General features: G+C 41.8%; 2 protein-coding genes and 1 pseudogene across 6 annotated transcripts in view; 2 read left to right on the top strand and 1 right to left on the bottom strand.

Annotated features, from left to right (window-relative positions):
* Positions 1-3,286, bottom strand: part of RPUSD3 (RNA pseudouridine synthase D3) — a 320,316-nt gene extending 317,030 nt beyond the window's left edge. For both annotated transcript variants that reach the window (XM_069083988.1, XM_069083986.1), the window contains exon 1: positions 3,283-3,286. The gene's annotated coding sequence lies outside the window, so the exon portion shown is untranslated. The remainder of the gene's footprint in view (positions 1-3,282) is intronic.
* IRAK2 (interleukin 1 receptor associated kinase 2) overlaps positions 1-7,828 on the top strand; it is a 59,507-nt gene extending 51,679 nt beyond the window's left edge. For 3 of the 4 annotated variants that reach the window (XM_069083979.1, XM_069083982.1, XM_069083981.1), the window contains 4 exons: positions 3,601-3,663; positions 5,368-5,568; positions 5,893-6,184; positions 6,981-7,828. In XM_069083979.1, coding sequence (XP_068940080.1) covers positions 3,601-3,663; positions 5,368-5,568; positions 5,893-6,184; positions 6,981-7,102 — 678 coding nt within the window. In that variant the 3' untranslated portion in view covers positions 7,103-7,828. The remainder of the gene's footprint in view (positions 1-3,600; positions 3,664-5,367; positions 5,569-5,892; positions 6,185-6,980) is intronic. The other variant, XM_069083980.1, reaches the window with a different exon arrangement.
* Positions 7,829-10,937: 3,109 nt separating this feature from the next.
* On the top strand, positions 10,938-12,898 carry LOC138158339 (inosine-5'-monophosphate dehydrogenase 2-like; annotated as a pseudogene).
* The last annotated feature ends 280 nt before the right edge of the window (positions 12,899-13,178 follow it).

The following is a 13,178-nucleotide window of genomic DNA, read 5'->3' as shown; positions in this document are numbered from 1 at the left end:
AAGAAAAATAAAGTTTATTAAAAGTTCTCTTGTATTAGGCACAGTAAGTCTGTGCTAGGTCATTTTATGGCACTCTCACACACGGAAGGAAGATGGGATCTTATATACAGAAAGGTTGTGGGAAGAATCTAGGGGTGGTCTAGAGGAGGAGTTTGGGAAGGGTCTTCAGGAGAAGTCAGATGAGGTCAGTGAGTGATTAAGGGTAGGAAGTTGCTGGAGGCTACATGGAGACTACAGACAATGGTGGAGTAGGCCAGTTCAAGGTGTGATTGATATTTTGATAGGCTCAAGGGTGGGAAGTCTAGTAACAGAGATTTGGGCCCAGCCATAATGTAAGGCTTATGGCCTCATGCAAATGCCTCATCAAATGGGATGATTTAATCAGGGTTCAAGTGGGATTCCCAGAGCCTGTACCTCAAGAACTCAAGGAGAGCTCAAGGGGGCTCCCAGAGCCCATACCTCACCAGGTGGAACAGTTTGTCTGATTAATTCCAGTAATGAATAGACTAGCATTCTCAAAAAGTGACCCCTAAGTGGTTGTTCTCCCCAACTAGTAGGTTCACAAGAGCTAGAAAGGACTTATCTAGGAGCCATGTAATTTATTAACAACAGCCAGCATGTGTGTAATACTTTAAGGTTTGTAAAATGCTTTAAATACATTGTCTCATCTGATCCTCACAACAACTTTGGGAAGTAGGTGCTCTTATTATCCCCATTTTACAGATGAGGAAACTGAGGCAGAAGGTAGTTAAGTGACTTGCCCAGGTTCACACAGCTAGTCCATTTCTGAGGCCAGATTTGAACTCAGGTCTTCTTGACTTCAGGCCCAGCCTCTATCTACTGTGACACCTAGGTACAATGATCCTTTGCAATAGGTACTGCAGGTATTATTATTTCCTTTTCACAGATGAGGAAATTGAGGTTCATGGAGGTTAAGTGACTTGCCTCATGATCACATAAGCCAAAAAGTATCAGAGGAGGAACTGGGCCTTTCTGACTTTAAGTCCAGCCACTGTCCACTATACCAAAATGCTTCCTATGCCTTGTATTTCTCTGCATCCTCAACAGTGTCTAGGACAAGAATGGGCCCACAGGCCCATTTGAATGGAAATGGACTTACTAAGTTAAAAAAAGCTTTGTTTGTGTCTTTTGTTTTTATATCATAGTCATTTCAAGTTATACTCCTCCCTTTTAATTCTGTTTCCTGGAATCAAATCCTCCCTATTAAAGTAAAATAGTATAATACCAAGCTTTAAAAGCAGCTTTCCAGGTTCAGATTACTAGCATAATAACTCTCCATTTATTTAGTAATAGATTAAGGCAAAACATTCACAGAAAAGAGAAAAATCAAAATACAGGGTAACTCAATCAGTTAAGGTAAGTTCTCAGTTCCATCACAAAGTACAAAAGTCAAAGTACTCCACCTCTGGGTAATCTCAATTGGAGATTAGTTTCCAGTCATAAACAGGCCATCCACCCCTAGGTCACAACTAGATTACAATATCATCACAGTATTCAATACTCAAGGAGAGGTCTTTTCTTCATCTTGATCCGAGGCAAGTTTTTAGCAGTTTCTGTTCCTTGGAAGACAAGGCTTAAAAAGACACAAAATGGCATCCTCATCAATTCACTCTCTGCCTGTGAAATCAACCTAGACCCAACAACAAAGTCTGAGGAATTAGCACAAATCATCAGTACAGTCCCAGGACCTCTGAAAACATCAACAAGACCCTCCTCCAGGATTTCTGTAAACATACAACAAGAAAATCCTCTTTTAGGACTTCTGAACTAACAGTAAGGTCCCAGGACTTCTCCAACAACAGCAATGTCCTCCATCAGCAAATGAATCTGACAAAGTATCAAGACAACATCAAAACAGATAGACCAAATACTGGCATCAGTCATGCTTCTTCCCAGCTCAATCCTCAGTTCTCATTTCTCTCTCTCCAGCAGTAGCAGCAGCCTCCAGGCCTCTTTCTGCTTGGGCCTCTCTCTAACCACCGCACCAGCTCCTCCCAGTTCACACCCAGTTACATCAACAAGTCCATCCCATTTGTGGGATTCACAGCCTCTGGTTCTTAACACTTAACCCAAAAACCAAGCCAATACTAGGGGATCTTTAAATTCCATTACCATTACAAGTAGTTAAGCAGAAACAGCAGATAATAGTGGCCATACATGCAACATTTTGCCCTTGCTGGACTCTAATTTTGAGGAATGTTTTGGAAGGGTAGCCTCTCAGAAAAAGGATCTTTGTGTATTTTAAAAATCACATTTCACTGCGTAGTATTTTGTAATAAGTCCTTGGGCATAGAGTTAAAAGGACAGATTCAAGTTCTGGGTTCTTGTCTTGTCTTTGTTGTGACCCACCTTTGTATTCTAGCACTTGAATCTAAGCTAGTGCTCAGTCAGACCTTGCTTAGAAAGATACCAAAGAATCAAGAGCCATAGTCTTGCTGTCAAAGACCTAACAGCCTTATTGGCACAAGAAGGGCAATTTTGTTACAACCTTGATAAATTTAATATACAATTTTAAAAAACAAACCATACCTAATAATTCATAATTTAGTATGTAATCTTTGTTCTTGAAATGTTTGTGTTTACTGATGATTAAGTTCATTAAAATAAAACATTTTAAAAGAGGATCTTATCAGAGGTGAGACAAGTAGATGGAAACAGATCACAACATGAGATAGAAAATTAATTGTAGGAAAAACAAGAATTTCAGAGAACGGGGAGAGAAGCGTGAACTGGAGTGTCTGCTGAAGATTTTCTGTACAAGTGGGACTTGAGTTGAGCCTTGAAGGCTGGGTGGGATTTGGTCAGATAAAATGGAGGGGCAGTCACGGAGATGGCAGTGAGCCAAACATGCCCATGGAGCAGTGAGGAGCGTGACTTAGCTCTGGAGGAAGTTGGTATTGAAGAATAGGCAGTACGATTGGCTAGCCAGGTTGGGGACAGATTTTGGACAACCTTGGAAACTAGGTAAGGAGTGTAGCCTGTAACCAATGGAGGGCCACTGAAGGCAATATGGTATGATGGAAAGGCCTCTTGTTTTAGAGGACCTGGGTACAAATTCTGCCTCTGTCACTTCCTACATCTATAACCTTGAGCCTCAGTCTCCTGGTCTATAAAATATGTTGTTGGATGAGATGGGCCCGAAAGTCCCTTCTAGCTCTGATCCAATGATCCTGTGAAGATGTCAGCGTAGTAGAGTAACCTAGTGAAAGTAGTGCTTAGAGAAGAGAGAGTTGTTGTTCAGTCATGTCCAACTCTTCATGACCCCATGTACTACAGGGAGAGACTAGTGGTTGGAAGACCTTTTAGGGACCATCTTAGTAGTAGCCTAAGTCCGCTTAACAATAGTGCCAATTTTCTCACCTGAAAAATGGGAGTAATGATAACTGAACCAACTGACACCCACTATAGGATATTGGGGATAAGTGCAGATTCAGTAAACAGTTGGAAAAGCCTTTAAATGTGCGCACACACATACATACATACATACATACAGGCTGAAGTGCTTTCCAAAGTGGTAACTCTCTTGAATAGACCATGTATATAAACACACTCAAGACCCTAATAAAATATTCTTTCTAGGTGTTAGCAGAGATTCTGACTGGTATGGCAGCGATGGATAAAGAGAGAACTCCAGTTTATCTGGTAAGGCACTGGTTCAGTTGGTTAAGGTTCTGTTCTAACAAGGTCAAGTTCAGAGGCTATATCTCCCTTTGGGCCCATTAATGACAGAGACTGGCCTGGGCATGGGATGGGAGGGGAGAATGTGTGCTCCATCTGGGACTCTTAGACATGTCAGTGGAAAGCTAGGGCAGTCTTAGTCACATATGTAACCTCGCCTGTGTTTGAATGACCCTGTCTTCACTGACTTACCCTTCCGGTGACTTGGCTTTTGACTGCACAGTAGGTACCAAGCAGAGCCATAGTTCTGGAGAAGTTAGAGAAGAAGAGAGGGAAGACACATGTATCATAATTCCCACAATTCCCAGTTCCAATAAAGTCCACAAAATATGAGTGTTCATCTACTCAGCTACCACTATGCCATTCCCCATTTGCAGAAAACCATCTTTGTTTTCTCTCAAGCACTAAACCAGGTCTGCCCAAAGGCAGCAGCAGGGCTGTGGCCAGTCTGATCTCTGAGCAGTACTCATCTCCTATTCTTCCCTTTGTTTCTACATATGTGTACACATTATCTCTCCCGATAGGACAGAAGCTCTTCAAGAGAGTTTGTTCTCATTTTATTCACAGTGCCTACAACTGGTGCCTGGAATATAGTAGGCGCTTAATAGATACTTGTTGATTAATTGATCGATTCCTAAATACCCTTGCTCAAGCCCACAGCCCATACTGAACTATGTGACTAGCAGTTAATCAAGTTAAATCTGCTCTCTGCCCTTTGTTTGTTTTGCTGGGTTCCCCTAGGTACTGTGATAAGTTTGGAGATGCTGGGCAAATGGATCTCCTTTCCTGGGGAGCCTTTGCTGTACTGACCTTCACATACAAAGAGCAGCACTTCACGGTGTTATAGGTTACTCCAATGTTAATGGTATTTCTCTGGTCTCTTACAGACTTTAACATTTGAGTAGTTTCCGGTTTTTCCCTGTTGGGTTAGGTCATTTCTTATAAGGGTTGTCATGGTGTATGGTGTCATGCAACTCTTGGATTAGACAGTTTCTTTATGCATGGGACCAACGCTCTTCCTCTCCTTGGCTAACCCTAGTATTGCCATCCATTCTGTATCAGGGCTGGAAGTAGGAAGTAGCTCTTTCTATACCTAGAGGGGAAGAGAACTGTTTTCTCCCATCACTACAATCCAAAGGCCTATTCCATGACCTCAGCCTACAAACTGGTCACTTTGGAAGGGTCAGGATGTGGCTAGTAGCCAAATGGACATTTCTGATTGTCTAGACCAGAGTTTTTCTCACTGGGTCCCATGATGGGATGCCTAAATTTCTGTGCAGTTCACTGGGTTTGGTCTTTGGGGTCTTTGTGAAATATTTGAATTTCCCTTCTATCCCTCTGCATTTTATATTAGTGAGGGGTTATTATTTTACAGTGTTCCCCCTTGCACTTCTATCTCCAAATTTTACTCTTCCCTTTACCCTATAGTGGTGCATTTGTTCCCAAGGGCAAATCAAGGAATGGGCCAGGAAGTGACTGATAAGAGTTGTATAGATGGAAAATTTATGACATCTGTTTTTTCCCAGGATATCAAGGTTCCATAAATTTCTTTTTGAAAAAAAAAAATCCCATAGCCTGAAAAAGTTTGAAAGTCCCTATTGCAGATGGTTTGGGGTGAACTTGTCCTTAAGCATTATCAGCTCACATAAAGATCTCTTCCTTCCACAGAAGGACCTACTCATCAGTGAAATCCCAAGCACTAAAGCCCTACTGTGCTCCAAGAACAAGTGTGTGGAGAAGCTAGCTGCAAAAGAGATCTGCCAGAAATACCAGGATGCCAAAGCTGGGCACCTGCCAGAGGACTGTGCTGTAGACTTTGCCACAGCTATCTACCTCTGCCTGCAGAAAAAATCCCCCAACCTGACCCAGGTAAGATTGAGTTTCCTCCCCAGAAGTCAAGCTCTTAATCAGCTGGATAAATGAGCTGGTGGAGCAAGCAGGGCCCTTCATCCATTTTCTTATTTGATCCTCACAATAGCTCTCTGGGTCAGAAAGGGCAAATCCCATTTTTACAAATATGGAAACTGAGGCTAGGGAGATTGATTAACTTGTCCAAGCTCATAGATAGCAAAGCTGGAACTAAGAGCCTAAGTCTCGTGACTTCCAAATGACTCCTATGGTTCTTTTCACTACATTCCATGATTTCTCCTTTATAAAGAGGAGTTGACCAGAGAATACATCTCCTCCCCACAGGTGCATGCTACTGTGGCAGAGCTAGATCTACAAGTCAGAAATCATCAGATTCTCCTCAACCCTGGCAGCATCTTGGAATTGAAGAGGTCATCAGGGAACACCCCAGAAGAAACTGATGATGTTGACAATCTTAGCACTGAAGTCTCTTATTCAGATGACCACGACAAGAATGGTCTCTGGTCTGGAGCAGAGTCCTCTTCACCCCAACCAGGGTATAGGGAAGGAAAGTGTCTGACCAGTGGGGTGGAGGCTGACTCTTTAACATGTCCTGGTCCTTCATATCCTCAAGATGGTAAGAACACAGGAGCCTTTATTCCCTACTTCACCATCTCACAATCACACACTTTCTTTGGTTCCAGATTCAGGGAGAAGGGAGCTTTGTGGAGTCTCCTGCCACCTTGTAGCATGTCCCCAGATCACCTCTGGCAGCTGTTGCCTAGCATTCTGCTGGGCACTTACAGAATTTCAAATCGTTCCCAAGAGGTCAAGAGTTGGGTCTTTAGGCAGTAAAAATGGTGAGGTTGAAGATATTTGTTTTCAGTCTTTCTCTGTTTTAATTTTGATGCCTTAATTTTTTTTTTCAAATCCCCTTCCCTACACATGCACCCAGGACTCTCATGTCATTGTGGGCTGCCTATTATAACTCAGCCTCTGGGCATCCATCTACTATAGAACTGTTCTCTGGTCCTTTTTTCTTCTCCCTTACCCAGTATGAAAAATAACTATTCTTTGATCCATTACCATCAGGGCCTTTTAGGTAACTGGTGATTTAGGTAGGGGTATGGGTGGGACACTAGCAGCCAAAGGGATTAGAAACTATCCAGTTGCAGGGAGGCAGCTCATTCCATTTTTGGACAGATTTAATTTTTAGGACATTTTTCCTTGTATTGGGAAGAAATCCACCTCTCTCTTCAACTTTTACCCAGGTCTCCTAATTCTGCCCTCTGGAAACATGAAGAATAATCCCTATGATTTTGAGTCATTGAAAATTTTTGAGTAGGGAAGGGGTGGAAGAGGGAGATGAATCTAAAAAATGTGTATTTCCCCTTCTTTTGCTCCTACTCATATTAATTTTCCTTTGATGTTAGCAACAGAAGATTCTTGGGAAGTTGAAGTCAATGATGCCAAGAAGAAATTGATGGAAAATATTTTGCTCTATGAAGAAGAAAAGTTAAACAGTGAGGAGCTATTTGGATCTTTTAAGCCATAAATTAGATAGAGGAAACATTTAATTAACAGGGGGAAAATGAAATCAAAACAAGAGACAAGATGTGGATAAAGACTTTCAAGTCATAAGAGTGGGTGAGAGGATATTTTTCGTGGATGAGATAAAGCCTCTGCTTTTGTAGACATAAAAACCACCTGATCTATTAGCCTTCCACAATCTGAAGTTTGAGCTTCAACCTTCAGACCTGAGATAAAAGGAACAGAATGCTGGAAGGAACCCTAGAAGGGAGAAGGAAACTGTGAAACACATTCTCAAGCCTTTGGAATAGTTCTCTGTCTCAAAGAACACTGTCCAGTTCATTCTGAGTTTGACTATCACTAACTAATAAGCTTCTTGGTGAGTCAGAAGTCCAGAGCCTCAAAAATAACCCTGGACTTGATCTAAAGAGACTTCTTAGAGCACCTGAGCAAAGTAACTGACTGAGCATCCCCCTGATTTTGGAACATTCAGGACTCTTTAATTCAAGCTGGGCAAAACCAACCTGCCACCTTTTAAGTTTGTCTTAGAATTCATCCATGTTCCTGGCCCTCATCAGCAAGGCACCGGATCCCATGTTACATGGGAGGTGTGAACACTTTCAGGCTCACCCTACTATATGAGAAATGTTAACACTTTAGCAAACTCCCTGCCATATTACATGGGAGGTGTGAACAATTTAGAACCCAGTCTCTTTTTCTGAAAATAAATTGAATATTTATTATTTGCCATTAGCTTTGACCTGTGTAATGTATTATCCCTATTTCTCCGATCCCAAGGGACATCACTGATGCAAAGGGAAAATGCATTTTCCCTTCTTTTTCTAAGCTATACATTCTAATAAAGAATTTTTATTTTGAGAATAATATATATTGGTCAGGTTTAGAGTCAGAGGCCCTGGATTTGAGGGCTAGCTCTGATTACCTGTGGACCTTAAAGATGTCACTGACCCCACCCTGGGTCTCAGTTTCCTCATCTGAAAAATGAAGAAGTGAGAGTAGCTAATCTCTAAGGTCTTTTCCAAATCTGGCGTTCTAAGATTCTAATTTATTATCTTTTGCAACATTTTGATACCTAATACTCTGAGGCGTTGGTGCGTGGTAGAGGGAGGGCTAACCTTGAAGTCAGGAAGATCTTGTCTCATTCAAGTCAGGCCCCTGAGATAGATGAGCTGTTGAAGGGAAGGGAAGTCATTTAACTTCTCAGCATCCTAAATACCTGTCTAAGACAATGGTCTCCAAGTTATTTTGATTATATACCCTCTCAGCAAAAATTTTTGAGCTCCCCAGTATATGTGTATTTATTTATAAATTGCATAAATGCATAACTATTATTATTTTTATATGGAGTATAAAACATAATACATACATGAAACAGAAGGTGAGGGTTGTACATGAAACTGAATCTCTAGTATATAGAGGTTGCCTTTCCTTCTAAGGCTATAATAAATCCAACATGTAGTTTTCAAAGATGTCCTGCTTGCCTGCATTCCCTCTACCCTTACTTATGTTATTTTCTATGCATTCTTTAACAAAACAAAAAAAGAAAACCTTCAATGACTCTCTTTTCTTCCTTTTTTTGGAGGGCAAATATTTTACTAGTTTCCTTATTTCTCACCGCTTCTCCACAAAACTGGAAAAAAAAGCCCAAAACATAAAATTCTTGTAATAATGTTCAGCTAGTAAATTTCTATCTATTTTGTGTTGTTTTGTTTTTACAAACTACCGGGAAAGTGTTGAACTTAGATATTTTTAACAAGTTGGAGAATTACCTTTCCAAGTGTGTATATAGGAGATTTTTTCAAGGTGATACAGTCGTATCATTTTTTGGCAACAAAATCACATGAAAATGGAAACATTTCCAAACTTTTGTTTTCAAAATGCTCTTCCCAGAATAAGGGTTTCTTTGAAAAAGCAGCTACTTATTTTACCCCATGATGAAATGTTACCTTTAACTTGAAGGTAGGTTGTTTAACTTTTTGAAGGTATCTACTAGTTAACACACTACTGACAACCAGTTGTCATCACGGAAATAGGTGAATAAATACGGAACTTTTGTATTTTTTGAGAAAGAAAAACACATAATTTATCTTTAAGTTTCTTGACTCTTTGCTATGAGGAAATCATTAAACCTCTGTGTGGAACAAAAGATTTTCATAATCAGTTGTTGTCTTGTCAGACGAGAAAATAAAATGATTCTGATTCTATTTTGTAATTTTGGTATCACCCCCAATTTGTTATAGAATTGCCTAAGCCATGTTTCTTTGTCTCCAAGTTAAGTTCAGAAGTTTAGCTTTTCTCTCTGAGTTAAATTGTCCCATAAGTCACCTTAGTCCAAAAAAAAAAAAAAACATTGTCTGGCTTCCCAGGTATAATTAATAGAGATCTGTTATCTCCCTAACAAGCCTTGTAAGATACCTGTAGCTTCCGGGAAGTCTCTTATCTCTGCAATGTTGGCTGTCCTTAGAAAGTCTGGACTGTTATCTATGCAGGTAGACACTACCAATGAGCTTTCCATAGCAACAGGATGGAAGGAGAGGCAGTCGCTAGGCCAGCCTTCCAGACTTCCTTCAAATCACATTGTTTTCCATCTTCAGACTTTGTAACAAATCATATTGTTTGATGCTTTGTTCTCCTGTATTTCCCAAAACTATATGAAGATTACCTCGAGGTCTTTTGACTGACTGAGAAGTCGAGACCCCTTTTATTGGCAATTGCTAGACTTAGCAGTAAGCTGAATGTGTTTGGAACTTTGTGCCAAAGTTGACCTTAATTTCAATTCAACAGTTGGTGATCTTGAAGGGATGTAAGAGGGTGGAGGGTGGTCCCTGAAATAATCCTCCATTGAAAAGTTCTAAGACCTCACTGGTGCAATTTACCACCCTGAGGCTTTTTTCCATGAAAGACTACAACCATGAAGGACCCTCCTGACCCCAATCTCTTTCAAGCCAGGTAAGCCCCCATACTGTTGGAGAAGCCACAGCTATGTTTGTTTGTCTTTCTGTGTTTAAGTGTGACAGACTGGCAATAGGTGGAGCAGAAAACTGGGAAACCCACCTAAGGGATGGACACCTCTTCAGGCAATATTGAATGCTTGGAGAATTTTTATTTTTCAAAGAGCTCTTGCAAGAGGACCAGGAAGGTAACTGAACTCTTGAGGTAATATTTCTTCTTTCATAGGGGGACTCCTGGTTCAAGCCAGGAGGGGGAGGTGTCATGTTGGTTGGGGAGACCTGAAAACAGGATCTTCCCAGTTGTTAATTGGGGGTGACTAAAATTAGGACAAAGGTGTGTATGTGTGTGTATCTCCCAGATTTGACCTAAATAAGGGACTTTCCTTTGTGCACTCTAATTTTATTTAGTATTTTTGTGTCATCTTGTCATATTATCTATGTTTGTCAGTCAAAGTAACTTTTTCTTGGGGCTTGGTTAGTGGAATTTTTTTCCTTCAGAAAGAATGAGTCAATCTCTCTCAGAGTCTCTCTCTCTCTCTCTCTTTTTCTCCCCCCCCCCCCCCACTCCAACTAAGTCATGGAGTCAGACAAACACTGACAAGTGGGACAGAGATCTTTTCCCCACTTTACAGAGGTTTATGACAGTAAACTATTTAGAAACCGAACTTATGACTAAAATGCAAGTTCTGTACTGTAAATTTCTAAAATGTGGCTTGAATGATTTTATAAATGCTGAAATGTTTTCTAGTGAGTTTTAACTCTATAGAATTTTAAAAATTTTGCTTATTTACTTTTAGTTTACAACATTCAGTTCCACGATCCCTTGAGTTTCAAATTTTTCTCCCCCTCCCTCTCCCCCCCCCCCCCATGGCAGCATGCAGTCAAATATAAGATCCACAAATACCTTCACATTAAACATTAGTCACATTGTAAAGAAGGATTATAACCAATGGAATGAACAATGGGATGTAGAATTTTTTTTTAAGTAGAATTTAAAAACTGAAAGTTACAAGGAAAATAACACTTAAATCTCTTATCACTCTGCCAGGAGAGTGACAGATTTATTGTTTTGCAGCTCTGAGAGGAAGGTTATTTCACTGATTAGAAAGAAGCTAGTTTATGGGACGGCCAGGTAGCACAGCAAGTAAGATCACCTGCTCCAGTGTCGGGATGACCTGGGGATCGAATCCCAGGCTCAGACACTATGTTACTTAACCCCGATTGCTTTAAAAAAAAAAAAAAAGGAAGCTAGTTTGAAAATAGTATCAACACTCTGCGGGAGAAGCACCCAACCCACCAGCTTGATCTCTTCCTTCTTCCCCTTCCCCGACCCATCCCCACCATGGCAGACTATCTCATCAGCTGCAGCTGTACTTGTTACGTTCCTGATGGTGGGCTCACGGCTCAGCCACTCTTCAACTTTCGGAGGTGGGCTCAAGTACAATGACTTCCTCATCCTCCCAGACTATATATAGTAGACCAAGTAGACCTAACTTTAGCTCTTACCAAAAAGATAACCCTGAAGACCCCACTGGTTTAGTCCCCAGTGGGCACAGTCACCGAGGCTGGGATGGTCATAGCCATGGCACTGACAGGGGGTATTGGCTTTATCCATCACAACTACACCCCAGAATTCCAGGCCAATGAAGTGCGCAAAGTGAAGAAATATGAGCAGGGCTTCATCACTGACCCTGTGGTCCTGAGCCCCAAAGATCGAGTCAGAGATGTGTTTGAAGCCAAGGCAAGGCATGGCTTCTGTGGAATCCCAATCACCAGGGACAATGGCAAGAACGCCTAGTGGGCATCATCTCTCGTGACATCGACTTTTTCAAGAAGGAAGAACATGACCATTTCCTGGGCGAGGTCATGACCAGGCCGGAGGATCTAGTGGTGGCTCCTGCAGGAGTGACACTAAAAGAAGCCAATGAAATCCTGCTACAGAGCAAGGAAGGGAAGCTACCCATTGTGAAAGAGAATGATGGGCTCGGGGCCATCATTGCCCGCAGGGACCTGAAGAAGAATCGGGACTGTCCCCGGCATCCAAGGACACCAAGAAGCAGCTTTTGTGTGGGGCAGCCATTGGCACCCACGAGGATGACAAGCATCGACTTGACTTGCTGTCCCAAGCCAATGTGGATGTGGTCGTGCTGGACTCTTCCCAAGGAAAATCCATTTTCCAAATTAACGTGATCAAGTACGTCAAGGAGAAATATAACAATGAGGTGACAGCTGCAAAGGCAAAAAACCTCATTAATCCTGGAGTAGATGCCCTGAGGGTTGGCAGCGGCTCCATCTGCATCACACAGGAAGTTCTGGCACGTGGGCAGCCTCAGGCAACAGCTGTAAACAAGGTCTCAGAATATGCACTGCGCTTTGGTGTCCCAGTCATTGCAGATGGCAGCATCCAAAACGTCCACAGTGATGGAACTTTGGCACCGTTGGCAGCCACCACAGAGGCCCCAGAAGAGTATGTCTCCAATGGGATCCGGCTAAAGAAACACCGGGAGATGGGATCCCTTGATGCTGTGGACAGGAACCTCAGCAGCCAGAACCATTACTTCAGTGAAACAGACAAAATCAAAGTGGCTCAAGGGGTGTCTGGGCCATGCAGCACAAAGGGCCCATCCACAAGTTTGTTCCCTGCTTGATTGCTGGCATCCAGCAGTCCTGCCAAGATATTGGTGCCAAGAGTCTTACTCGAGTCAGAGCCACGATATCCTCGAGGGAGCTGAAATTTGAGAAGAGGACATCATCTGCTCAGGGGGAAAGGTGTTCATGGACTCCATTCTTATGAGAATCGGCCTTGTTTGCTTTTACTGCCTCTCACCTCTCTCTACATTTTTCAATAAAACGCTGGATATAAAAATAGTATCAATGAAGTTTCAAAGTGAAGAAAAAAATAGGTTGCAGCTTACATTTTAAATAGATATGATTCTTGGGAACTATTTGCTCAAGCCATGTGGTTTTCTAGGAATTCTCATGAGATTCCCTCATTGCCTCTCCAAGTTTGCAATCTTGGAGGCTGAAGAGATTGCCTGGGAAGGGCTACATGGATAAGCAGACTCCCTCACCCTAGGAACCTGTATTTGCCTATGGTCAGTTCTCTCTGGATTTTGGATTTCTGGTAGA

This window comes from Petaurus breviceps, unplaced genomic scaffold, assembly GCF_028583685.1.
Source record: "Petaurus breviceps papuanus isolate PSGF00001 unplaced genomic scaffold, PetGlider_PUasm1.0 174, whole genome shotgun sequence".
NCBI lineage: Eukaryota > Metazoa > Chordata > Mammalia > Diprotodontia > Petauridae > Petaurus > Petaurus breviceps.
This window is presented reverse-complemented; position numbering and strand designations above follow the sequence as displayed.